Source organism: Cydia amplana, chromosome 6 (genome assembly GCF_948474715.1).
Source record: "Cydia amplana chromosome 6, ilCydAmpl1.1, whole genome shotgun sequence".
NCBI classification, from domain to species: Eukaryota; Metazoa; Arthropoda; class Insecta; order Lepidoptera; family Tortricidae; genus Cydia; species Cydia amplana.
In genome coordinates this window covers 16241127-16269074 of record NC_086074.1, presented here as the reverse complement: position 1 = coordinate 16269074, position 27948 = coordinate 16241127, and the positions used below count along the sequence as shown (strand labels likewise).

At 42.5% G+C, this 27948-nt stretch overlaps 1 protein-coding gene and 1 non-coding gene across 2 annotated transcripts; one reads left to right on the top strand and one right to left on the bottom strand.

The window, feature by feature from the left end:
- Nucleotides 1-279: 279 nt before the first annotated feature.
- On the bottom strand, nucleotides 280-27575 carry LOC134649160 (uncharacterized). Its single transcript, XM_063503874.1, has 19 exons — nucleotides 27320-27575; nucleotides 26992-27251; nucleotides 26311-26521; nucleotides 25088-25296; nucleotides 24176-24283; nucleotides 19765-19974; nucleotides 17055-17234; nucleotides 16660-16774; nucleotides 15324-15531; nucleotides 14506-14626; nucleotides 13716-13943; nucleotides 13558-13668; nucleotides 13401-13510; nucleotides 10981-11150; nucleotides 9315-9420; nucleotides 2700-2873; nucleotides 1880-2095; nucleotides 1066-1205; nucleotides 280-458 (listed from the first exon to the last, which is right to left on the bottom strand). The coding sequence occupies exons 1-19, from the start codon at nucleotides 27371-27373 to the stop codon at nucleotides 336-338; spliced, it is 3054 nt and encodes a 1017-aa protein (XP_063359944.1). The 5' UTR covers nucleotides 27374-27575; the 3' UTR covers nucleotides 280-335.
- On the top strand, nucleotides 21273-21345 carry Trnak-cuu (transfer RNA lysine (anticodon CUU)). The gene has a single exon. It is a non-coding gene; the product is annotated as a tRNA-Lys (tRNA).
- Nucleotides 27576-27948: the final 373 nt, after the last annotated feature.

Genomic DNA, 27948 nt, shown 5'->3' with positions numbered 1-27948 from the left:
TCATGACGGCCGTCATCTTACGTTACGTTGACAATCAACGTAACGTAACGCCGTCTAGGAAACCGCGCCATCTTGTTTACATAGACAACGTTCTAGTGACGTCAGTCAACGCTATATAGCGGCCGTAATATGACGGCACCGTTTTCGGAGGAATCCAAAGCTTTAGAGACAGTGCTCGCGGCCGCGACGACGCCATCGTCACAGGCGGCGTGGCGTGGCGTTCGCGCTGCGACGAGATCGACAGGCTAATATTTAGGAAGATGTCAAGAGGTTTGTCAGACGTCCCATTAGAGTCAGTGCTGGTACTCTCGGCCGCGGCGGCGCCACGGGCGCCGTCACTCGGCGTCGGCGTCCTTGTGCGGCGGCGGACACCACGGCGCCACTGGCGGCGTCGCGGGACGAGCCTCGCACGGCGACGATATCGACAGGCTGTTCAGGAGGATGTCGAATATCGTGTCCTGGAAATTAAATAAAAAATTGCAGAGAACAAGAGCATGTAACGACACATTTTATACAAATTCTATCGGTGCCAGCAAACAACTCCTTGACCAAAGATGTCAAATGACGCTCAAAGGGATATAGGTCCACAGAACATTATTAAAGCAGGTTAGAACGGCTATCGCGCGCAGTTAGTATCGGAACCGGTGTCGCCGCTCGTTCCTCTCCACATTTCTCGCGCAACGGTAGTAAAAACTTGTGTTCCTGGTGAATGGATACGCCTCCTTTAGACAGATTTGATGTCTGGCTTCTTAATCTGAACGTTATTGTGGCGCAAAAGGCATGTTTACGTTTTTCGGTCAGCGCGGGCGAGTACTAGCATGTGAGCGTTTGCTCATAACCGGCGGCGACACGTACCCTGCTCGCATCGCCATTCTACTTGTTCTGTGTATAGGTCGAAATCGGACGAGAGCCGAATAACTCATTCGGGAGCGCATTGTGGTTGGATTGAGAAAGAGAAAAAGTTTTGGACTCTACTGCTAAGTCAATAAGGGTTTTAATAGATGATTTTACACTACAGCACGACTGTCCGAGTAATTTTAATACAAGTATGCGAAAGTTACTCACATTGTAGTCGAGCATGGAGTCGACGTTGGTGACTATTTCCGTGGGGGAGGCGCCGCACGGCCAGCCGTAGTCGCTGGTCGCGGGCGAGGGCTGCGCGCGCTCGGGCGTGCCCGGCGGGCTCAGGAAACATCCCACGGCCCCTATTATTAGTAGTAGTATTAGTAGTAGGGCGGGTAGTGAACGTAATAATCAGTATCGTCTCTTAATATTGTCGACCGCTGGATTTAGATCCAGCGATCGCAAATGCTAAGTTTTCGCTTTCAGGTCACGTAGGGCTTGCAATCCGGATATGCGGATAACCGTTTCAGCCGGATATCCGTCCGATTTATTATCCGGATTTAGATTTTGTTGATATCCGGATTTAGATTATGTTGATATCCGGATAAAACGAATAAATCTGTAATGAAAACCTTGATTGATTTTAAACGCAATGTAAAATCTCGACAAGAAGAGACCGTTCTAACAGTTAGAAACTTAGAACATATTCGATTCTCTAAATATTATCAAAACCACTACCGAGAAATGAATCTCGCAGCGCAGACTGCTAATATTAAAAGGGTTGAAGTATCGCCATAACCTAGTAAATTATTACAAATAAAGTTTGTGTCGCCCGTTCGAAAAACCATAATTAACTAATCGAGCAATTAAAAATTATGTGCCGAAAATTATTTCTAGTTTTTGGTGAGTATAATTTCGTTTCGCCATTATCACGTCACGTCTGAACGTTTTTGTAAGTAGTCATAAAGAACCGTGCTGAAATTCCTAACAACATCTTGTTTCTAGAGCTACTTATATCGTCATCCGCAATAGTTACCGCAGGTGGGTCTGCAGTCGGCGGCGCGCCGCAGCTGTCCGGGCGAGGTGGACGGTCGCGGCGGGCGGCGCGCGCGCTGCGCGGCGCGGCGCGTCACGCCCGCGGCCGCGGGGGCGCTGCGCGCGGGGCCGGCGCCGCGCACGTGCGCCCAGTTGCGCTTCGTCGACGTGTCGGATGTGGGGATGGGATCCGTGAATTCGGACGCGGGCTTTGGACCTGAAAAAGGAATCTTTATTACGATCTCGTACATTCTAATTTATCTTTTCTTGTAGGTCCTCGTGACCCATAAACTCGATGACTTTAAATGTTTCCCACTGGCGTTTCGACGCTTAGAGACTTTATGAGAATTCGCTGTGTTCACAGTTAAAGATTTCTCTTAAACGCGAGGCATTCTCGGTAACCTTAAACATCACTGACCGTTAAGAATGATTGATTGAACATGGCATTGTTGCAGTATTTTTAAGTACATATTTAGTCTTCTATAAAATGACGATCCTTCTCAGGCTTCTTCAGATTAGTGTAAGGCCTGAGTGGACGCTCGAGTTGGGCGTGCAGCGGGGCGGGGCGTGCGGCGTGCATGTTAAACAAATGCAAGCGTATAGAAGCGGCCTTAGTGCACGCTGCTCACATCACGCGTGAGCCCGACGCCACGTTGCACGCCCCGCCGAATGCTCCGCTTCGAGCGTCCACTCAAGCCTTACACTTATGCTTCGATTTTAGCGAGATAAAACTCGCTTCTACTTTTTCCCAAAATTTTACCCGTATACGTAGTCCGTTTAAAACATTGACCAAATTATAATAAAATGATAACACAACTGACTATGTTTAGACTTGGTGAGTCCGTTCATCCGCATCAGGTTGAGCAGCAGCATGTCGGTGGCCTGGTCGTCCGGGCGCGCGTCGGGCCCGCCGTGTACGGCGCACAGCAGGCGGTTAATCAGGTCCGAGCTGGCCGCGCTCGGCAGCGCGCACGCGCCCTCGATGTCGTTTTCACCTGCACACGTACAACGGACAACTAAATCACAGGCACAAATTGCCAGCAATTTAACTAGTCATAAGCCCTTGCTACACGGTCGCCGACAAGCCTTCTAACCGTCTGTCCTTGGTCTGACCTTGGTCAGTTTTGGTCAAATTTTGTTGGAAACAACTGTCTACACGGTCCGTCCAGACCAAGGCCACGCGGTCTGAGGGGCTTGTTGGCGACCGTGTAGCAAGGGCTAAAGCTTTAGAGCAGTGGTTACTAACCTGGGGGTAATTACCCCCGTGGGGGTAAAACTGGTATTTTACGGGGGTAATAAGCTAACCTAATATAACAATACAACAAACGTACACGTTTAATTTTTTTATTACCATTGGGAGCAGGGGTAAAATCAGGTTCCCTAATTAGTCATAGGGGTGACCGGACTGAAAAGGTTAGGAACCACTGCATTAGAGTGATTGAAAACTATAGAACTATTTGGACAGAAAGATCCTGCAAACGTTAAAATTAATATCAATGCAACAGATGTAGATACAACCATTTACCAAAATTCTAATTCACCCACGATTCCACAATAAATTGTAACAACATTGTAATTTTATAAAAAATATTACATATATGTAAAAGGCTAACTTAGAAACAAATTGAATGAAGAATATAATCGTATCTAATAAGTACAGTCCCCTGCAATAATATGTTATACAACGAAAACCACAAAAATATCTAACACATTCTTATTTATAACGCAATAAGAGCATGTCACATATATTATCAGTAACGGGTGACTGTACATAAACTATGAAATAAATTAGAAACCATTGAATAATACTCACTAGCAACGTAGGTACTCTAAGCATAGCAAATAAAATAAAACTAGTATGTTATTATTATTTTATTTATAAATTTAACGGTATTTTTCACCACTTGGAAATAACAACTAATTATTTACTATCCAATGGATTTGATGATATGTGTTGGAACACATATCATCAAATAGCTTTAATTCTATGGCTTCGTCGGATAGTCGTAGTAGACATATTTGTTGGGATTATTTATGAAAACATATAATCAACCTTAACAGTACATAGGGTCATTGTGCTAGTTTCCGTCCATGGTCTAGTTTTCGTCCACTCGACAGATTCGCAAATATTATACATATTTGATTTTTAATTTTCTACTTCCGAAATATCATTTTTATGTAAATATCTATTTACATTGCTATTTATGTAAATATCTATTTTATTAATAAATTATATTTATTTTATTTATATCTATATCGTTTTGACATTAAGGATTGCAATACGTACGAATTGTGCAGCAGTGTAGGTTTATATTCAAATTTCCTCAAGTGGACGGAAACTAGAGCTGGTCGAAAACTAACGCACCTACCCTATTAGCCTGTAAATCTTCTAATATGCTTGAGCAATGATAGATGCTAGTAAATATTTCACCTTGCCGTGTAAAGCCAAGTGTTTAAAATAGTTCGGCATTCATCAGCGAGTACAATTAGAACATTGGGAATCTCAAAGAGCATGTTTTTTATTTAAAATAAAAAAACAAAAACATTAATATTAACACAGCTTGTTAGGTGTTTTAACCATTATATATACCTCTTTAATAAAATAAGTTGTTAGAAACTAGTATAGATAAATCTTCTACCGAAATTATTCAATTCTGTTTTTTAACTAAAATAATTTAACTTTGTAATAAGTTACCGAAACAAATAAACATAATCATAACATAACACAGCGACCTTCCCTTTACCTTTGCTTGATGAAACAATTGTTGAATCGAATTTAGAATAATTTTAGATGTTAAAATGTACAATCAGTTATGAACTGCCAGATAATATTGATCGAACTATAATTATTTATCTCTATCTGGTGTATTTCTGTGGCGCTACACGTTTACCAAACCTCTGTAATAAGTTTTCTTCTGATGGGCGTACACCTCCACGTATTTTTGACCGAAGCGTAGCGAAGGTCTACGTTTTGACTCGGGCATTTTGCTTTTGTATGTCCGGATGTTCTCCTCTACAAGTCGCAATTCTTAACCGATTTTCGTGAAATTTTGTGACCGAATTCTATGACTAAATAAAAATTTTTTGTCTATCCGGTTTTTGGAAATTTTTCAAAATGGCGGAGTCGTGATAGCTCCCGCCTAAACAAAAGTCGTATCGGTATCATAAGAGATTTTTTTCTTTTTGAGATATGTTTATAGATTAAATGGTCAAATCTTCAGAAAATTTGTATCGCTGGTTTTGGCGGTATTTAGATATTTAGTTTTTACTTGAGAATGAGTAGCTAAATTTCGTCAGCTTTAGTAAGAACTATAATGGCGTATTTTGCAAACGTTCGCTTATTTTGTTTGCATCGGGAGGTCCCTGGTTCCATCCCCAGTAACTGTATACTGCTACATAACTTTTTGTATTTTTTTATACTTAAATTTCGTATAGTTGTTTTTTATTTAATTTTTTTATTTTGAAAAATTAAAAATTTTGTATTTTTTATTTATCAAGCGCGGGTTAAGCGTATTCGTTTAATTTTTGTTTGTAGCTTTATGTAGTTTTTAATTTTTTGTTTATATTACATGTACTATACCTATATTTTAATAAATATTTTTGCCATACATTTATTCAGTTTTAAGCTCTGCTCGCGAGGTCTACAGCTCACAGAGCCACTAGTATAGCGACTGGCGGGAAAAGAGTTGCCTCTGCCCAGCAGTGGGACACGAGGTAGGCTACAAGTAGCATTAGTGTTCATACCCGGCGTTACCGTTAGTGTAAGGCCTGAGTGGACGCTCGAGTTGGGCGTGCAGCGAGGCGGGGCGTGCGGCGTGCATGTTAAACAAATGCAAGCGTATAGGAGCGGCCTTAGTGCACGCTGCTCACATCACGCGTGAGCCCGACGCCACGCTGCACGCCCCGCCGAACGCTCATTGCGCCGAACGCTATTTGTATAATAGTTTCATCTGTGTTTTCGCGTGAGCCAGACTTTTAAGAAGAGCAATCGAATACTTTTGACAAGAAAATTATTTAAATTGTAATTCGTATTTTCGGATTATTACTTTTCGTCATCCATTTTAATATTCAAATTAATGTGCGTCTTCTAAAACTGACGGTATTAGACTGGCAAGAGCGAGCAAGAAATATGGCAACGCGTTTATAACGGGCTTAGAACGGTCACCATACGCGGTTATAACCCGTATGCTCACCGTTTCGCCGCCTGCACGCACCGTTCTGGCAACGTTGCGTGCCATGCACGGAGCGTTTCGGCACCGGAAAAATATCCTCGCCGACAATTTTTGACGGTCCGTGCATGGCACGCTACGGTATGGTCGGTGACGGAACGGGCTAGTGGGCATAGTCTCATACTTTTTAATACAAATTTTTTCTTCATAGCACGGTTATGGTATGATACGGTGGAGTGGGCAGAGACCTTAAAGGCCTGTGCAAGCACATACCGTACACGTCTATGCAAACGCAGCCGGTGTGCTCTGAGGGGCTACCGCGAAAACCGAATTTCGCAAATTGCGGACATTTTTCTCCGTCACTCAAATTACGCCTTCATTGGAGTATAAGAGAAAGATCCCCAGAGTTTGCGAAATTCGGTTTTCGCGGTAGTCCTCTGGCCTAAAAACTATCGGTCCCTACGCAAATGTTTTTTTTTCTTCTGCCGAGGCTTGGCAATCGCGTGGCTTCGGGATGTTATTATTTAACCCCTCAACTCCAGCACTTCCAAATGTAATACCTGGAACTCCCAGGCGTTTCTGACTTTTCAACATTTCAATATCGTTATATTATGAGTGCAAAATTAACTCTGTCTGTCTGACAAGAAACAAATTTTTCGCGCTTAAAATGCTGAACCAATTTAGATAAAATTTGGTATGGTCATAGTTTGAGTCCAAGGAAAGGAAATAGAATAGATTTTATCCCGGAAATCATTCCGTAAAACTTAGGTACTTTAACAGTGGGATATGAAAGTATTGATTCTATGCAGACGAAGTCGCGGGTAGAAATTATAGATGGTCAAGCAGATCTTGTCAGTAGAAAAAGGCGGATAATTTGAAAAATGTAGGCGCGAAAGGATATCGTCCCATAGAAAATTTTAATTTCGCGCCTTTTCTACTGACAAGATTTGCTTGACCGTCTATAGATAAGCTAGTCATGATATCGGACGGTGTCGGTGGGTGCCTTGGTTTCCGTCGAGGCGATATAGCGCTGGTGAGAGTTGAGGGGTCTGTTAAGCTTTGGATTCCTCCGAAAACGGTGCCGTCATATTACGGCCGCTATATAGCGTTGACTGACGTCACTAGAACGTTGTCTATGTAAACAAGATGGCGCGGTTTCCTAGACGGCGTTACGTGACGTTGATTGTCAACGTAACGTAAGATGACGGCCGTCATGACGGTGTCGATAGTTTCGTGAACGTTTTATTAGATAGCGGTGACGCCATTTTGAATAAATGACACGAGATTTGAATAAATGATTCCGTACTACGATTATTTTCCTCTTCTGGTGATATTTCATCCTCCAAGTAAATTATAGATGATCGAGCAAATCTTGTCAGTAGGAAAAGGCGCGAAATTCAAATTTTCTATGGGACGTTATCCCATCGCGCCTACATTTTTCAAATTTGCCGCTTTGACCTTGGTGGATGACGGTGTGTTATGACGCCGTGGTACTTTCCACATGTGGCCACCGTAAAGACGGCCGTCTTTTGCGGCCGCTATATGACGGCACCGTTTTCGTAGGAATCCAAAGCTTTAGCGTGTGTCTATTGGTGTTGTTGCGGGCGCTGCCGGCGCGCAGAGTAGGGCTGCGCGCGGCGGCGGTGGCGGTAGGCGCAGTACACGCGGCGCGGCTGCTCCGCGCACCAGCTGCACGACGTGCCCGTGCCCGACGACACGTCTGGGAGGGGAGGGGAGGGGAAGGTTAGGGTTAAGGACGCAGCAATGATTCCACCGGTTACTCCCCTCCGCGCTCCTTACGTATACAGATAGTAGATAGTCTAGTCGCGACGCGCTTAACCCTTAAATGCATAGTGATGCATTTATACACACAACATAAACATCAAATGTTATGCATTATTAAACAAATTCTATTTGTTCTTGTATGTTATTTCAATAGTAAAACTAATAAATTTTCCGAATTATTACATAAATTTACGCAGTATTTTAATTTATAAAAGTTACATTTGTTTATAGACGAAATGTCGGAAAACTTGGAAAAACCTGGAAGTTGATGATTTTTAGTATGTGATTTTGTGCAGATTTTTCGGGGTTTGTAATTATTTTATATTTACATATTTTATCATAGGAACATCACAAATAGTGTACCTTTCTGTTGGCAGTTAAGATTTTTCCTATACCCCTTACTAATAGCTATATATTTCCAAAAATATGATTTAGACTATGCAACTTTTAACACTGATTTCCCAGTGAAAATCGATGATATATTTTTTTTTACTATTTTTCCTAGAAACGGCAAACAATTATGTGATATATATATTAATTTCGGGCAAAACGAAAAAATCATGTATTTAAGGGTTAAGACGAAAGGGGATGACGTCACGTGGCCGCTCTCCAAACAAACGCAGACCCCAAAATCCTCGCTGGATATTTACTTTATAGAAAAACAAGCTTACATGTTTACGCAAGATCGACATACATGTCCCATTTTCGCGATAAATCTGACAGTTATGCTCCGTTTCCGAAAATATTAAAAAAAAAATCTATCAAAGTGATGAATATCTCAGATGGATATCTCGCTTGTGTGTAGTATATCTCAGAATGTATCAATAGCCCCGCTGGGTCACCCGATGTTTTGCGTTAGAACCATGAGCTGAATGGGTACATATTAAAAATGAGGAAATTTATCGAACGGTCGAGTTACGTGACATAGGTTAAGGTTCTTAAGAATAATAAATACTTTATCTAAAAGGGCAACTGTACTCGTATCATTACAGCCCGTTCAATATTACCTGGCAAATTTCGGCTTATATGTAAACAATGATGTATTTCAAAAATAAATAATTAAGCCTATCGTAATAGAACGACTTTTAAACTAATAGTGGAGCATACGCGCTGAGCGAAGTGAGGAACCGGGAGATTCATTTGAGTTATAGTTGCTGTGTGGGTACAGATTGGACAAGGATGAAGATTTTAAATCTTTCGGATTACAAATGGGAAGGTTTTGATTATGAGCTAACCATACATAATCTCGTCTTAAGATAGAAACAGAATCGGAGACGAAATACAAACCTGAAAAGAACTAAAGAGGTGTTCAAATACTCTTAACCCTTTGCGCCACGCCTATAGTGTGCGGCGTGTCATTGTGAGCCTTGTCGGAATGCACGAAGGTTGATATTGGGCTGTAGCCGCGCACGTCAATTGACGTCTTTAGCCGTCATAGGGTCAACTAATGATATATTAAAATAGTCTTAAAGCCGGTCTTACCCGACATAGTTTCTTCGTCGACGTCATTCTCTTCGTTGGAGTTGTCGTCGGCGTGGCATGGGTTGTTCTCATCCGTGAACACTTCCAGTTCGCTGAACATCAGGTCCTATGGAAAATATACGCACAATAATAAATTAAAGGGCTTCCCTAACCCCTATTAGCTCGCCATCAAGGTTTTCGCATCTACCGGTTAGGGGCTATTCATAAATTACGTCATCTATTTTCCGATGTCCAGACACCCCCCCCCCCCCCCCATTTGAAATCACGTAATTTATGAATAGCCCCTTATAACAACATTTTGCGCAAAACAAACTGCTGGATCGATCGAGCTAAGAACTACCGTAATGAAACTCGCTTTCACGTAAAAAAAACGGCAATAAATCGGTCCATCCGTATGTGAACTACGATGCCACAGACAGACAGACAGACATTGGCGTCAACTTATAACATTCCTCTTTTTGCGTCGGGGTTTAAAAATGTGTACGTTATAGTTTACAGTTAAACTGAAATAGGCTATGTGGTGATTTTCTCTATAGGATACTATTATCCTATAGAAAAAATGTAGCTATCTACTCTTTATATAAGAGTTCGGAATCCAGCTGACGGGTTGATTAAGACGTACCACAAAATAAGTGAGACAGCGGACTCAATTAAAGCTGGCAGCCAACGCTCGCGCCGTCCGCTCGATTGAAATGTATAGATTTGAATGAAACTGCTTTCTAGACAAAAGCTGCTCGCTCGCCGCCTCGCTGCTCGCAGGCGTCGAACCCGCGGTGTAATGGTACTCAAGTAAAGAAGATTCGACCGGTAAATGTTGACATTAGCGGCCACGACTCGGCCAACGTGTGTGGCACTGTCTATCATGGAGGCCGAGTACACGGCTATACAGTGTGTGGCCTATACTCAAGATCAAGACCAAGCCTGACCAAGTATAGATATACAGTGTGTGGCCTATAACGCGGGCGAAAAATTAAAACGTAGATTCTACTCCTCAAACTAGACAATGTTTGTTCAGCGACTTTTAAAAATAACTTGTGGTTTGTATTTTAAAACACTTTAAAATTTAATCGAACACGCAATGTATTACGAAATTGACTATGCCTGTACGGTGACAAGACTGACGGGCAATGTCAATTAGACGGAATTTAAAGTACATTGAAAATATTATTTAGTTTGTTTGAAAAAGGGACAATTTTAAGACTACATAATTTCAAAAAGTTGTTGAACAAAAGTTTTATTGTTTGAGGAGTAGAATCTACGTTTTAATTTTTCGCCCGCGTTATAGGCCACACACTGTATATCTAGGTATAAGTTTGTAGCTTTCTAGTAGACCCCGAAGGCTTATCCTATTGTCTATTGTTCAGTAAAACCGCACGTGCTACTTACCTGCAAATATTCTATTTGGCACCTGAGCGCGGGCTAGTCCAACGCTCAAAAAACCAGTGTAGGTGCGCTCTCCGATAACGCGCCTTTGTTACGCATCTCGATGACACATTTTAGACTGGTTCTGTAGCGTTCGACTCGCCGGCACTCAGTAACCGAAGTACCGATTTTTTATGCAGGTGGTTGTGGCACGTGGCACGAGCGGTTTTTCTTAACAATAGACAATAGGATTAGCCTTCGGGGTCTATTAGAAAGCTACAAACTATACACATGTGGTACGGACCCCCGCGTCGCTGCTGGACTCGGAGGCGAGCGGCGGCGCGGAGGGCTCTTGCGGCTCGGGCGCCGGCTCGGGCCCCGCGCCGGCGCTCGCGTGCAGCTCGGGCGACGACATGGACGCGCACAGCGCCGCCTCCGTGTGCGGGCCCTCCGACACCGGCACTGACGCCGCTGCTGCAACAAACAATGATTTATAACTCAAGATAGGTTATAGGCCAGGGATGTTGCGAATATCCGCATCCGCATCCGCAACCGCGGAACTTCCGCATGATTTTCAACATCCGCATCCGCATCCGCATAAAATCGATGCGGATTTAATGCGGATGCGGATGTGGAACAGGTCGGTACAGGAACGTCTTAGCATTGGCGTAAGACTGCTAGGTAATTTAGTCATTAACTAAAAAAACCTATTAGAAATGAGCAGTCAAGCGTGAGTGGGACTTAATGTACGGAACCCTTGGAACGCGAGTCCGACTCGCACTTGGCCGGTTTTTTGAAATAAAAATTACTAAAATGTAATATTTGACGTTTTTTATGGTACTATCTTGACATCCGCATCCGCATCCGCGGATGTGAGCCTTTAAAAATTCGCATCCGCATCCGCATCCGCGGATGTCAAAAAATTGGCATCCGCAACATCCCTGTTATAGGCGTTCCAAAATTGAAGCGCTTAACTTGTGACAAATTGGACAAGTTGCCTTTAGACGCGGCTAGGCAAGCGAGAAATGTGCACGTGCTAACGAGCTCCCACACACCGAAAGAGAAAGAGACGACCTTACGTTTAACAACGAGTGTGACAAATATGGATGGAATGAGAACATTAACCAAAAATAACAGATTTTTTCGTAGGCACAGAAATAAATATGGAAGTATTTTTTTGTGCTCCTCAAGTATGAGTATAACCTATCTATGGTTATATAATATCATTGGCAACAAAACGCTTCTTACTAGAGTTATCCCTTTTTAAGACGAAACAGGAGCTGAGATTTAAATATTTTAGGTAAGTATACCCGTCTCGCTAACGGAAGCGGCTCCTAAAACTAGTGCAATACGGACAAGGCGAAAAATCCTGCGTAAAAATCTCAAAAATCGAGGTTTCGTACTCGACTGTTTTCCTCCTCCAAAACGCAACCAATCGTAACCAAATTTGGAAATCTAAATGATTATGAAATTATCTGTGTCGGACCGTTTTGCTTTTTTGGCTAATTGATATCAGTTTTGAATACCACGCCTCTCATTGCGGCATAGTTAATTAGGCCATTTTGGCCATTGTTGAAGGGCAGCGCCTTAAAAAACAAAAATATCAAAAAAAGCAAAACGGTCCGACACAGATATTGACAATATTAATCTGTGTTGAAAAAATCATTGCTCTAGCTTCAAAACCCACGGAGGAAACAGTCTAGTACGTTTGTATGGAGAAATGACCACTCCTGTTGCCTCTTAAACAAACATTTATTTAGTTTCATCTGTCCCGTATGTAATCAAATCTTGCAAGCTAAATTAGACCCCCTGCCCATTATTCGATTGAGCTGAAATTTCACATACTTATGCAGGTTGGGTGATAACGCAATATTTAGTATGATAGGTCCTATCGGGCTGATCTAACGACAGGCCGTAGCCTCTGGTAGTAAAACAACAAAACTTCATTGTGTTCGGCTTTGTTAGAATTGTGAACGAGTCGATTAGTTGACTATTGAAAGAAAAATATTGTCAATAAGAACCTGTATGAAAAATGAAATTTTTGACAAAATACTTATTTCAGAGTAGACGTATAATGTGATCGCTCGTGGTCACAGTCAGTGGTATTAGAGAGTGCTCCCGGTACTGCGTTTGTATGGCGTGAACCGGGAAATCCCGGTTCCGGTACCGTATTTGTATAGAAAACCAGTACCGGGAGCAATCCCTAAGTGGTATGGTCAGGCGTGGCTCACTCCGCGATTTCGTCGCTTTGCTAAAAGTACACCCGTTCCGCCCCAATTTTAGGGAAAGCCATAAGCCGCGTGTGGCGCTGTCGCCACCTAGCGGCCATAACTGTGCTGATCGTAACAGACGCGTTTTATTAGAGAGCGAGTCTTCTGTACTTAGTACTATTAGGCCCACTTGCACCATTCACTAACCCAGGGTTAACCGGTTAAACCTGGAGTTACCAAAGTTACAAATACAATATGACACTGAGTTAACGGTTTAACCGCTTAACCTCGGGTTAGTCGGTTGGTGCAAGTGGCGCTTATTTATTCTGTGGTATGGTGGACGGGCTACCCACTGGCGAGCTCGTCCTTGCTGGGCTGGTGCGGGTGGTGTTGCACGAGCAGCAGCTGGTGCGGTTGCTGGTGCTGGTGCTGGCGCGGCAGCTTGCTGGGCAGAGTGAGTCGTCTGTACTTAGTACTATTATTTATTCTGTGGTATGGTGTACGGGCTACCCACTGGCGAGCTCGTCCTTGCTGGGCTGGTGCGGGTGGTGCTGCACGAGCAGCAGCTGGTGCGGGTGCTGGTGCTGGTGCTGGCGCGGCAGCTTGCTGGGCAGAGTGAGTCGTCTGTACTTAGTACTATTATTTATTCTGTGGTATGGTGTACGGGCTACCCACTGGCGAGCTCGTCCTTGCTGGGCTGGTGCGGGTGTTGCACGAGCAGCAGCTGGTGCGGGTGCTGGTGCTGGTGCTGGCGCGGCAGCTTGCTGGGCAGAGTGAGTCGTCTGTACTTAGTACTATTATTTATTCTGTGGTATGGTGTACGGGCTACCCACAGGCGAGCTCGTCCTTGCTGGGCTGGTGCGGGTGGTGTTGCACGAGCAGCAGCTGGTGCGGGTGCTGGTGCTGGTGCTGGTGCTGGCGGGGCAGCTTGCTGGGCAGGCGCTCGGGCGCGCGCGGCGGCGCGGCGGCGCTCAGCAGCGTGTGCAGGCTCACCAGCGCCATGCTGTCCGCGCCGCCCGAGGCGCCCAAGCCGCCGCAGCCGAGCGAGTTCGCCGACCTGCACCGATAAACACTTACCCCCTTAGTGTAAGTGTAAGGCCTGAGTGCGGAACGCTCGAAGCGGAGCGTTCGGCGGGGCGTGCAGGGTAGCGTCGGGCTCACAAGTGATTTAAGCAGCGTGCACTAAGGCCGCTCCTATATGTTTGCATTTGTTTAACATGCACGCCGCACGCCCCGCCCCGCTGCACGCCCAACTCGAGCGTCCACTCAGGCCCTACACTTATTCATCCTACTTTACGGGCCTGATTTTGTGAAAAATGTTTTATGCCTTTCTTACGAATACGTAAGTCAAAATGACATATAAGGACAAACGATTATTAGCTAATTGAGGTTTGTAGCGCGTTTATGAGTAAGGGGGTTACTTTATAAATAAACGTGAACGCTTCCTCAGAAGACCTTCCCTAACTTTTTAATGAACAATTACTGAAGTTCAATTTTGACAAAAAAAAAAATATCCTATTCGATACGTCGTAGTTGCGGGCTTCTCCGAATAGTACCGGCGACAGGGATCCTGACGAAAGTATTTCAGACCCCATTTTATATTTTAGATCGTACAATACCTGGAAGTAGACGGTAAGTTGACGGGCAGACGGCGGTCGCCGTAGTCGCCGTAACCGCACGCGCCGGCGGACGACACGTCGTTGTTGCGGGACTCTTCAAACAGAACCGGCGTCAGGGATCCTGATAAATAATTTGAGGATTAATATCGCTGTCACCCAACTTCGTCACAACCATAGAGAAATATAGTAAAACAAGAGTGCTCACTCCATACATCAGTTCAGACTATTAATTTTAGTGTCTACATCTAGCATCAAGTAGCGGAACTATCAGTACTGCTACTTGACAATAGATGTAGCACCGACCGGAAAGTCTTATCTCAACAGCATAAGACTTTCCGGTCGGTGCTACATCTATTGTCAAGTAGCAGTACTGATAGTTCCGCTACTCGATGCTAGATGCTAATAGTCATTTTGGTACTAAAACTGATGTATGGAGTGAGCACTCTATGTATTTTTTTCTCTATGTCACAACCTAGGCTTATCCTTTCCAAAAAATAAATCGTAGCGTAATCGATGCTTGTTGTCAACCAACCTGGGCTCATGAGCCGCTGGCCGCAGACGGTCGCGTGCGGCGAGTATTTCCACTGTCCGGCGAACAACAGCGCGTCGCTGACGGCGTTGCCGTCGACGGCAAAAAATAAATCGTGACGTAATCGCTGCTTGTTGTCAACCAACCTGGGCTCATGAGCCGCTGGCCGCTGACGGTCGCATGCGGTGAGTATTTCCACTGTCCGGCGAACAACAGCGCGTCGCTGACGGCGTTGCAGTCGACGGCAAAAAATAAATCGTGACGTAATCGCTGCTTGTTGTCAACCAACCTGGGCTCATGAGCCGCTGGCCGCTGACGGTCGCGTGCGGCGAGTATTTCCACTGTCCGGCGAACAACAGCGCGTCGCTGACGGCGTTGCCGTCGACGGGGTTGTTCTGCGCCGGGTTGTCGGTGTCGGTGGCCTGCGCCGCTGGAGTGGCGGTTGTCGGTGCGCGGGTCGCCGCCATTGAGTTGCGGGACATTTCGAGCGACAGACGCTGGAAGGAAAACAATTGGTAAACATTCAAATGTAGAACACTTCATAACTATAGTTCGTTTTTTAGGGTTCCGTACCCAAAGGGTAAAAACGGGACCCTATTACTAAGACTCCGCTGTCCGTCCGTCCATCCGTCCGTCCGTCCGTCCGTCCGTCCGTCCGTCACCAGGCTGTATCTCACGAACCGTGATAGCTAGACAGTCGAAATTTTCACAGATGATGTATTTCTGTTGCCGCTATATATAACAACAAATACTAAAAACAGAATAAAATAAAGATTTAAGTGGGGCTCCCATACAACAAACGTGATTTTTGACCGAAGTTAAGCAACGTCGGGCGGGGTCAGTACTTGGATGGGTGACCGTTTTTTTGCTTGTTTTGCTCTATTTTTTGTTGATGGTGCGGAACCCTCCGTGCGCGAGTCCGACTCGCACTTGGCCGGTTTTTTTAACATTAGAAATAAGGTAAACAATCTTGATGTGTCTTTTAATTGAAAAACACATTTTAAAAATAAGTTACGGCAAATATGTAACAATTATGAATCTAATACGATCATTTATATTCTTCTGCTTTCATAAGTAATAGTTTTTGATTTTTAAAAAGCGTTTTTCAATTAAAAGACATGTCAAGATCGCTTACCTTCTTGCAAGTTCTTTCTAATGCTAAAAAAACGAACTATAAGGCGTCTTTCTTCTTTCGTCGTTTTAGGGAGAGGTACAACAGTAACACTCTTAACTGTACATTGGTGGACCTTATTACAAAAAGCATGAGGTCCACCGATGTACAGTTAACAGTGTGGGCGATGGTACACTGGTTTCTATTAAAGGTACACTGAGATCAGTAAATATTTCGTTGTAATTCGCTGAATTCCACTTGCCATCCTGACGCTCACGTTTCTTAAACCCACTGGCACCATCCCACTAACCCGGGGTTGTGCGGTTAAACCGTTAACCTAATGTCAAATTGTACTGGTAACCATGGTAACTCCAGGTTTAACCGGTTAACCCCGAATTAGTGGAACGGTGCAAGTGGGCCTTAGATAATGGATGCGTAGAAAATAGTCTATCTCTATGTCTAGAGGGCTTTGATGCCGCTTGAGGCAGTGCTGTGTAATGAGATGATAAGTTACCTCTTTGAGATCGTTAATCTGCAGGATATGCTGGCTGCGCATGTTAATAAGCTGGTTGATGTACCACTGCTGGTCGCGGCAGCGCTGGTAGAACGTCGGCGGACGCACTTGGAACCTGTCCAATATAATAACATTAATAACTAAGTAATTAACATTTTAGTGTACGAAACATGGATAGGTAACAGCAGGTATACATATATATAGATATATGTCTTGTGTAGAGATGTGTGACGCAAGTAGCGAAAAGAAAAAAAAGCTAGAACTGTCCAATTTGGAAAGCTGACAAAAGAAAATATTGAGAAATATCCGAAATCTTTCCAATCCTCTCATGACGATATTTTACAGCACCTGGCACTTGCTGACCTCAAAGTATAGGACACATGAGTAATACAAACCTCAGTATAAGGGTATCAGTGTCCGGATTCAGGTATCCCTCGCTAGCCAGTAGGTCCAGTCGGAAGAACCGGTTGTAACCCCAGCACTCGCCGACTTCGAAGTCGGACGCGAACTCGCGCACGATGTTCTTGGACGGGTCTCGGGAGACTTGGTGGAGCATCTCAACTCGGTACTCGTATCTGCAAACGAATTCATAGTTTATTCATGGTCGTGGCTCCAGAAAAATATTAATAACATGCAATGGAGTGGTAACGTGCGTCCAGATCCAGATACGCTCTTTTAGATCTGGCCGCACCTGCACAGTTAATCGAGTCTTAGGTACTAATAATGTAATGTGGTACCGCACGGAGATCTCTTGTAGGCCATCTCTCAGCTACAAGAACACAGGTAGGTGAGGTAGGTAGTTCCCAGTAGTTGTTTCCTTACATTAGTACATTGTTTCCTCGCACTATGACATATGGGTAACGGGTACACCTTCAAAGCCAGCATAGTCCGTTGACGTGCAGAGGCGTATAGTACCACACAAAAAAAACTGGTCAAAGTTTTTGAAAAATGGATTCGAAAAGTTTACTTCCGGTTTTAACCATTATTTTTTATTTATTTTTCAAAGTTGATTTCTTCGCTGAAAAGATCATTAAAAATTCTATACAAAACGCTTGGTTTAATAATAAGTTATATATTTTAATTATGCGATATTCGAGTTTCAAAAAATCGGAATTTCAATTACGGTAATTTTTGAAAAGCTCATAATTTTTAAAATAAACGTCATATATAAAAAATATTTGGCGTCCGGTTTTATACCTACTAGAAGAAGAACTATACCAAATATAAACAAATTCGGGAACCTCACTTTTTTTTCCTGTCCGCTTCATATGAAATGCCCCAAAACTCACTTGGAGGTCGCCGGTAATCCAGCGCTGAGCTCCAAGAACAAAGACAGGTAGTACACAGTCAGACGCCAACATAGACGTAGAGGCGCAGAGTACGACACAACAGCATAGCAGACATAGCACAACAGAATCACAAAAGTTCAAGGCCACTCACTTGGAGGTCTCTGGCAGTCCGGCGCTCAGCTCCAAGAACACCGACAGGTAGTTCCCCCGTACAACGCCATTGCCGTCCGGGTACACCTTGAGACGCCAGCACAGCCCGTTGACGTGGAGAGGCGCAGAGTACGACACAACAGCACATTGCTAGTTTCTCACAGAATAAAGTTCAAGGCCACTCACTTGGAGGTCTCTGGCAGTCCAGCGCTCAGCTCCAAGAACACCGACAGGTAGTTCCCCCGTACAACGCCATTGCCGTCCGGGTACACTTTCAGACGCCAGCACAGCCCGTTGACGTGGAGAGGCGTAGAGTGACACAACAACATATTGCTAAAGTTTCTCATAGAATCAAGTTCAAGGCCACTCACTTGGAGGTCTCTGGCAGTCCAGCGCTCAGCTCCAGGAACACCGACAGGTAGTTCCCCCGTACAACGCCATTGCCGTCCGGGTACACTTTCAGACGCCAGGACAGCCCGTTGACGTGGAGAGGCGTAGAGTGACACAACAACATATTGCTAAAGTTTCTCATAGAATCAAGTTCAAGGCCACTCACTTGGAGGTCTCTGGCAGTCCAGCGCTCAGCTCCAGGAACACAGACAGGTAGTTCCCCCGTACAACGCCATTGCCGTCCGGGTACACCTTCAGACGCCAGCACAGCCCGTTGACGTGGAGAGGCGTAGAGTGACACAACAACATATTGCTAAAGTTTCTCATAGAATCAAGTTCAAGGCCACTCACTTGGAGGTCTCTGGCAGTCCAGCGCTCAGCTCCAGGAACACAGACAGGTAGTTCCCCCGTACAACGCCATTGCCGTCCGGGTACACTTTCAGACGCCAGCACAGCCCGTTGACGTGGAGAGGCGTAGAGTGACACAACAACATATTGCTAAAGTTTCTCATAGAATCAAGTTCAAGGCCACTCACTTGGAGGTCTCTGGCAGTCCAGCGCTCAGCTCCAGGAACACAGACAGGTAGTTCCCCCGTACAACGCCATTGCCGTCCGGGTACACTTTCAGACGCCAGCACAGCCCGTTGACGTGGAGAGGCGTAGAGTGACACAACAACATATTGCTAAAGTTTCTCATAGAATCAAGTTCAAGGCCACTCACTTGGAGGTCTCTGGCAGTCCAGCGCTCAGCTCCAGGAACACAGACAGGTAGTTCCCCCGTACAACGCCATTGCCGTCCGGGTACACTTTCAGACGCCAGCACAGCCCGTTGACGTGGAGAGGCGTAGAGTGACACAACAACATATTGCTAAAGTTTCTCATAGAATCAAGTTCAAGGCCACTCACTTGGAGGTCTCTGGCAGTCCAGCGCTCAGCTCCAGGAACACAGACAGGTAGTTCCCCCGTACAACGCCATTGCCGTCCGGGTACACTTTCAGACGCCAGCACAGCCCGTTGACGTGGAGAGGCGTAGAGTGACACAACAACATATTGCTAAAGTTTCTCATAGAATCAAGTTCAAGGCCACTCACTTGGAGGTCTCTGGCAGTCCAGCGCTCAGCTCCAGGAACACAGACAGGTAGTTCCCCCGTACAACGCCATTGCCGTCCGGGTACACTTTCAGACGCCAGCACAGCCCGTTCACGTGGAGAGGCGTAGAGTGACACAACAACATATTGCTAAAGTTTCTCATAGAATCAAGTTCAAGGCCACTCACTTGGAGGTCTCTGGCAGTCCAGCGCTCAGCTCCAGGAACACAGACAGGTAGTTCCCCCGTACAACGCCATTGCCGTCCGGGTACACCTTCAGACGCCAGCACAGCCCGTTCACGTGGAGAGGCGCAGAGTAGACGGGTGCGGCCGCGTGCTGGAGTTGCGTGAAGTTGGTCAGCGGGAAAGTGCTGCTGTCGTAGCTCGGGACGATCTCGCTGTTTAACACGGACAAACTGTACTAATATTTATTGTGAATTAAATAAAAATGAAAACGTGCCAAGTGCGAGTCGGACGAAGGGTTCCGTACCATTAATAGGGTCCCGTTTTTACCCTTTGGGTACGGAACCCTAAAAAGAATCGTTTCAGACGAAAGGTACCTACGTCGGTTATCGATAAGAAATATTTCGGATCCTATCTCTATGACCGTAACGTAAATTACCTTTTGCTTGAAAATGACACAAATGTTAGAATATGTTATGATGCCTAAAGGGAATAGTCACGCAATATGTTCGAGTCGATTTCTTTCGAGCAAGCATTTTGTGACCGTGCTTCTAAGGCCCGTGATGCACTTGTAAGTTTTACTCACGTAAGTAGGGACAAAGCTATTTGTTAGAATGAGATAACGATATGCATCTCTCATTCTATAGTATAGCTGTGTCCCTACTTACGAAAGTAAAACTTACAAGTGTATCTTGGGCCTAAAAATACCTAACCATTTGGTGTCTTTGCTACTTTGGTTTTTGGAATTTTTGCAACTACTAAACATTGCTAACAGAAAAGTTTAAAAGAGAATAAAATACCTACCTCAAATCTTTGCATACAGAGCTGTAGGTACATAAGTTAGATACATTTATTGATTTGCTTGTCGCGTATATAATTCGCGCTATCGCGTGACAACGTGAGTTTTATATTTACGATTATTAAATTCGGTTCATACGCACGCAAGTCGCGTGACAAGTGTCAAGGTCGCAAGAGATAATTTTAATCGTACCGTACCTACCCATTGATTTATTTACAAGTACAGAAAGTAAATTATATAATTTTAGTTTTCAGTTGTGTTCAAACTACAATTATTTGTATATCCAAACATTACCTACAGTCAGGGAATAAGAACTTGAAGAGTTTAAACCACGTTGTTACACCCACTAAACTGAATTTTAAAAGAAATATAATACCTATTTATCGTAAATATCCATTATTTTAAGCCTATTTTATTAATATCCATTTTTTTTATCTATTATTTCAATAAAAAAAGTTAGTCCCTCGAAGCATTGGCAACCTTTTTAGGGTTCCGTACCCTATTATTACTGAATCGCGATTAGAAAGGGATTGAGATAGCTGTCAATCCATATTGATTTTGACGTAAGTGTATGGAAATCTGTTATTTCTAATCCCTTTCTGATCGCGGCATGATAATATTAAGACTCCACTGTCCTTGGTTTTTTTTATACCTATTCCAAAATCCTGAGTGAGGTAATGTAAACAATGGCTAATTTCGTAACTTCACTCAACAGCCCGGCTAGCTCAGTCGGTAGAGCATGAGACTCTTAATCTCAGGGTCGTGGGTTCGAGCCCCACGTTGGGCGCATCTTTTTTACTTTTTCCCTTCTTTAACAAATAAAGGTAAAAGGGGATAATAATAATAACATTAGTAGTATATTTTTCTAGGTAGGTAGTAGGTAGGTAATGACCCCAGATTTGCCCCAGACAGTGAAAGCATATAACTGGAAACCGCCTTTGGGAACATTACCGTTCAAATTCTCGGGCCAAATTAGCACACATACACAATTACGCCTACATTTAAATAAGACGATACGTTTACAGAGCCTGTCTCTATTACACTAACGTACACAGCTAAGTGTAGATGAAATGCATATTATGTCAATAACTACCAATCAGCGACATTAATTCGCTAAAAACCTTCTTGCTGTACGTACTGGCCGCTGAGAGTTCGCGGTTCATATTTGATTAGAATATGACTTGGACAGGGATAGGTTTATGCCATACATTGAAGAACCAGTCAAATAATTCACGTATAATAATTTAATGCAGATTAAAAGATAACTAGTTAAAATGTTGTTATGAAATTAAATGACAGACTAACTCAACATAATTAAATATTCATTGTTGTAGGTATAAATGTATTCCGCTATAATAAGTATTTTGTATATTTTATTATCAATCTGTCTGGCAGTGCGAAGTCACGTTCAGAGCCCGTACCATGAGTCACTGACAGTGTCAAAACTGACATTTACGCTATCGAAAACGTAATTTACTTTCTATACATCTCGTTTGCACTAATATGCGAGTACGAGCGAGATGTATAGAAAGTAAATTACGTTCTCGACGGCGTTTGTCAGTGCCAAACTGATGGTAGCCGTACTAGTATAGTCTGTCCGTTTTTCTAAGTTCAAGTACGCCATAGTAAATGTATGGCGAACTTGATCTTAGAAATCGGACAGGCTACAGCCTGCAAAATTTACATGGGTACACGAATCGGGTCAAAAACATTTGAACAGGCGGAGTCACAATAATTCCCCACTTTCAGTTCCAATGGAAATATTTTATATGTATATAGCCGGTCAAGCAAGTTTGTCAGTAGAAAAAGGCGCATAATTACAATTTTGTATGGGACCATAACCGTTCGCGCGCTTACATTTTCTAAATTCGCCGCTCTTTTCTACTGACGGAAATGGCTTGAGAGAGAACCTACATATATGTGACAGTAGAGGGTGGATTAAAATGATCAACATTTTGAGATAATGTGTGTATTTGTTAAATTAATTCAGTGAAAGCGTGATAGAAAAAAATGTATCGACATATAGGAGACCGGGTATGATTATCTCACGGGTTATCTCATGAATAGAACATTAGATATCTTGCCAGGCATCCACTCAATTTCATGTCTCTCTAATTGGACAGCTTTTTTTCCATAGTTCTCTGCGAATAGCATCTTGTGGGAATCTGAATGGAAAGTAATGTAAAATGACAATACCAAATTTGATTATTAATTTGAAATAACTAGGTAGTTTTTTTATAGCTCCATCTCATGAAATAAAAAAGGAAAATACAAATCTGTAAGAAGGAATTTATTACTACATTTATAATTACAGTGGAATCCGTTTATTATCCGTTTATCCGTTTTTTTTATTTATTTATTTATTATGACTCCGCTTATACTGACCAACCGCTTACTATGACGCAATTACTGTGCGAAGTTTGGTTTTCATATGAAATTCTTTGTGACAAAGTCGGATAAGATGACTTCGACCTATAAATACTATTTTTATAGAATTATGTCCGGTTATACTGACAAATTCGCTGGTTTTCGTGGCCGGCCCCACATCTTTCCCTGCGAGGACGTCTGTGGCGTTTAAATTGTTTTAGTTTTTACTCTCGGTGAAAGTTGATAATTGGTATAAGGTTAATAAAACTCATCTCTCACAAAATAGTTTGAGATTAATTTGGAAAACATAAAATAAAAAGTTTATCAACTATGCTTTATATGACACCCGCTTAGTATGACATGTTTGTTACTTCCCTTCAATGTCATGATAAGCGGATTCTACTGTATATAGAAAATACCTAAACCAATCATAAGTTAATAAAATAGTCTACTTCATTTGGCATAAAACCATCCCTATTATCCTCGCAATTTAAAAAGTCGTATGTTGTTATGAAAGTCGTATGCAGTTGTTACGTTTTAGCTTAGCACGGTAGTATTGAAAAAATGTCGTCATGTTTATTCCAAATTTTACTGAAGTTATCTGTTTACTACAAGTGAAAAGTGATTCCACTGTCCTTGATATGAATTAAAACAACTTCTGCACCACTTCACGACACATTAAGACATTTTTAATTACAAAAAAACGAAGTTTTTATAAACCAATTTAGCCATCCGTCACTGACTGTCATCTCGGCCGCACTGAAGTTGCCATTCGAACACTCTGTAAGCACCGCCTACAATCGAATACTTTACGTTGGGTCATAATTGAGCGGACAGAATACTTCCATGGTTTATATGCGTTCACTGGCCCCAGATGAATGAAATTTTTGTTAAGTGTACAAATCCCACGCTAGATGGCGCTGCCCTGTGTAGTAAAAATCCTGAATCGCGCTATCAAGATTTTTCTTGTGATAATGACCCCAAATGCATGAAATATGTGTTTAGTTTATGAATTCCACACTAGATGGCGGTGTTCTGTGTAGTGAAAATCCTAAATCGCGCTATCAAGATTTTTCTTGTGATAATGACCCCAAATGCATGAACTATTTATTTAGTTTCTGAATCCCACACTAGATGGCGGTGTTCTGTGTAGTGAAAATCCTAAATCGCGCTATTTTTCTTGCTTTATTTTTTTTTTAACTTTGAGCACAGCATAAAAAAACACGTAAGTCATTGCCATCATAACTCACCTATGGAAATCCGCGGGTACTGGGGCAGTGACAAAGCTCGCCATAGGTTTCTTGCGCACTTGGTGAATCATCTTCGACAGGTCACTACTCTTGGCTATTAACTCAGACCTGTAGAAATATAATATAAGCTATTATAGCATTGGAATCTAATGATTAGCCTTATTTTAATGCTAATGAGTGTTAGCCCTAATTAGGTGACAGAATGTTTATGTTAATTATATGAATGTGGTTCATATCCTTATTTTGCCACTTCATTAAGATATTAGTATCTTCATGTCATTCTCTCATTCATTATTTAGATAATGAATGAGAGAATGACAAATATGGAACATCACATTCACATGTAGTTTACGAGGCAATCGAACTGATGGAAATACAATGTGGTATTCCCAACATTTTGACAAAACACCACATTTGGCATTGTGTATGAGACCATGAAGACAATGGGGATAATTTTCAAGCCTGTTATGTCCCATCATGTCCCATACATATGCGATTAAGGGTCAGTTGCACCAAAATGTTTTTCATCATTAAAGAGTTTGCTAAATTTTATTGTATGGAAAGTTTCATAGTAAACCTCCGCGGCCCGCCGGGTGACGTTGATCAGTCTGTCAAGTGCGGATGGTGCAACTGGCACTAAGTCTTTATCTTTACAAAATCTAGTTAGAATACGAGTATATTATTTATTTTACATCTGCACAATCCTCCTTGTAGAGCCACTACAGTGTGTGCATTATAAAACCTTGCTAACAACTCATATTACAGTAAGTGACTATACAGTCAACAGCAATAGTTGCTAAGCGGGCGAGGTGTTCAAATGATCTAGACGCGACTTTATTGTTAAAGAGAATAAAAGCGCGTCAAGGCAATTTTGAACACCTTAGCAACTATTGCTGCTGCTGCTGACTGTACCTAGTGCTAGCATGTAGCTGATGCTCAATCTCCTGCAGCAAATGCTCAAGCTGCTCAGTCTCCTGTGTGAGGCTGTTCTTCTGGCCCATGAGCGTGAGGAGCTTGGCCTTGAGCGCGGAGTCCAAACGGGAGATCATCAGTTCCACAGCGTTGCGGATTTCCCGGACGCGCTCGTCTTTTGCAGCCCGGACTGATTCTACGTTGCGCTCCTAACGGGACAGAAAACAGATCTTTACAATAGTGCTAGTAGTAGTAACTGGAAGTATAGTAACAAGAAAGTAGTTATGTTTATTTTAGCCATATAATATTTCTTTATTTGCTATTATTAATTATTTTCTCATTTGTTGCATGTACCAGAATTGTTTCTTACAACTTGTTTTAAAGTTCTCAAAACATTCCATGATATGTAGAAATTGTAGAATGTTATTTTAGTCTCCTTATTGGATCAGAAAAGAAAATCAATATTCATTTCTAAATGTATGCCTTCATAGTCGTTTTTGAGATAGCAAATTTAGAACCACGGAAGTTGAGAGTAATATTAATTCATTGATTATGTTATATGTAATTATGTATGTCATTGCCAATTGAAATTGTTACACATTTTGTACTGAAATGTAAACTTTCCCACTGCCAAAGTGACATCCTTGCCAAATATAAGTGTTTTTTTTGCATGCACAATACAATACATTCAGTAAGGGGGTCACAGGGTCAGAGAGAGCAGCTTCTGCTCAACACAAAGGATTTGCAAAAATATATTTGTGACACTTTTGTAAACATTCAATTCTTTATACTTGAAAAGGAATATGTAGTTGAGAAAATATAATTAGCAACAATTTCTAAAAAAAAATAACAATGTTTCCGACATTCATGTCGACATATTTTGTGTGTATGTAGTTGTATATTATATTGTAATAAAATGTGATGATGATTTAAAAACACATATGGTTGCGATTTTAAACAGGCTCTTATGCCTCTTATGGAACAATAATTTTTTGTCCTTGTATAAAATGTATGTATGTAGGAATTTACAGGCATATGTAATAACAAAAAGGAATTAAGAATAACAGTTTAGAAAAACTATAAACACATAGCTAAATGCACATAGCATTCAAGTTTATTTGCAGAGTTAATTTATTTTTAATCAATGTTTAACTGTCATATGATTTATAAATAGTAAATACTTTTTTATTGACAAATGATTTTTTTATGAGTAATTCACTTACCACATCCTGCACCAAACTAATCAACTCCATGAGCCTCCGTCTAAGCTGAGACACCTCATCTCGGATCTGAGTCACGTGTTGCTCGTAAACCTCCTCTAGGGGCTTGAATGTGTGGCCCGAGTGGGTGCCGCCCCACAGAGCGCACTGGTGGCAGATGCACCGGCGACAAGTCCAACAGTATACCGTCAGTTTCTCTTGATGCGTTGGGCATCTAAAAATAATAATATGTTATAAAACTGTTCAAATCAAGTTATTGATTTAGTTGAGAGATTATGTTGTTAGTTCCCTCTTCTATTATACAATTTTTATGCTGCTAATTATTTAGAGGATAAGAATTAATACAACAGGCATAGGATGGTCAATTTTATAATATCTGTTCTGTTACTGTGAAAACAATAAATACAAACTGCTTATTTTTTTTTCTAACCATTATGTCACTAAACCGAGTCTCACTATATTTATTATTATCAAATTTAATGTTTGGTTTTGTATTGGTAATAATTATTATTATAATCAACAACTACTTGCATTATTCCATTACCGAACAGTAAGATTCCATCTTTCTGCATTGTAAACAAAGGTCAAGGATAGAAATAACGCAATTCCTTTCACACTAACTAGTCTAACTACAGATTGCAATATACTCCATACTCTCCATAGCAACAACAGTTGTTTACAGACCTGTCTCTAAAGCTCTCCCTCTGGGTGGCAGAGTTGGTCTGTTGCATGGTCTCTATCTGCTGCGTGACCTCTTCCACCCAGCGGCAGTTGACCAGCTCATGTAGGTGCAAGGAGGCGCGGCAGTGAGGGCACTGCGAGCGCTGCTCCGTCAGCCACCGCCGAACGCAGGCATAGCAGCACAGCTTCGAGCAGTGCGGACACAGGTGCGCGTCCACCAGCTTTTCCATACATATGAAGCAGCGGAACACCTCCGCCAACGTCTACAAACATACCCAAACTCGTAAAACACATCCCCTAACTGTTCAACAAAATCTAGGCCAACAATTACCTCCACAATCTGCTCCTCGCCATTTCCATTCCCTTTGTCTCCCCTCGAGGCCATGTTTAGGGATTTACTTTCCTTATTCCGGATCCAAACGGTTTATCACCATAATTTAGACATTCATTATCATACTCTTGTTCGAAAAAAACAATTAGACATTTCACAATACGCTCGTCAACGAGTTCATACGATGCAGTACGAAAGGAACCGAGGAACAAACCAACTACTTCCGTGTTCGAATCGCAATCGAATCAAAATAAAAACAAAAAAGGAAATGTTGCCCTACTTAACTATATAATTTCCCGAAGAATGTGGTTATTGAGTATAGGTACCAAATAATACTAATACAATACTCACTAGGAGGTATGTAGGTACGATTTATACTTGGTCAAACCAAATTGTCAGTAAATAAAAACAAAAAAACTATACTCATCCTTTTCCTTTGGGTGCTAGGTGCTAGTACTAGGTAAGACAAAGATAGTATGATTCTCTATGTCTATGTTTGAAATGATAGTCCTTTGACAAACTATAAAAGGAGGAGCCGCGAGACGCATTTTTTTATGGGAAGGCCAACCCTTCACACCTACTCTTGCATTTAAAATTACGCACATTACATTCAAATATTTTCAGAAAAT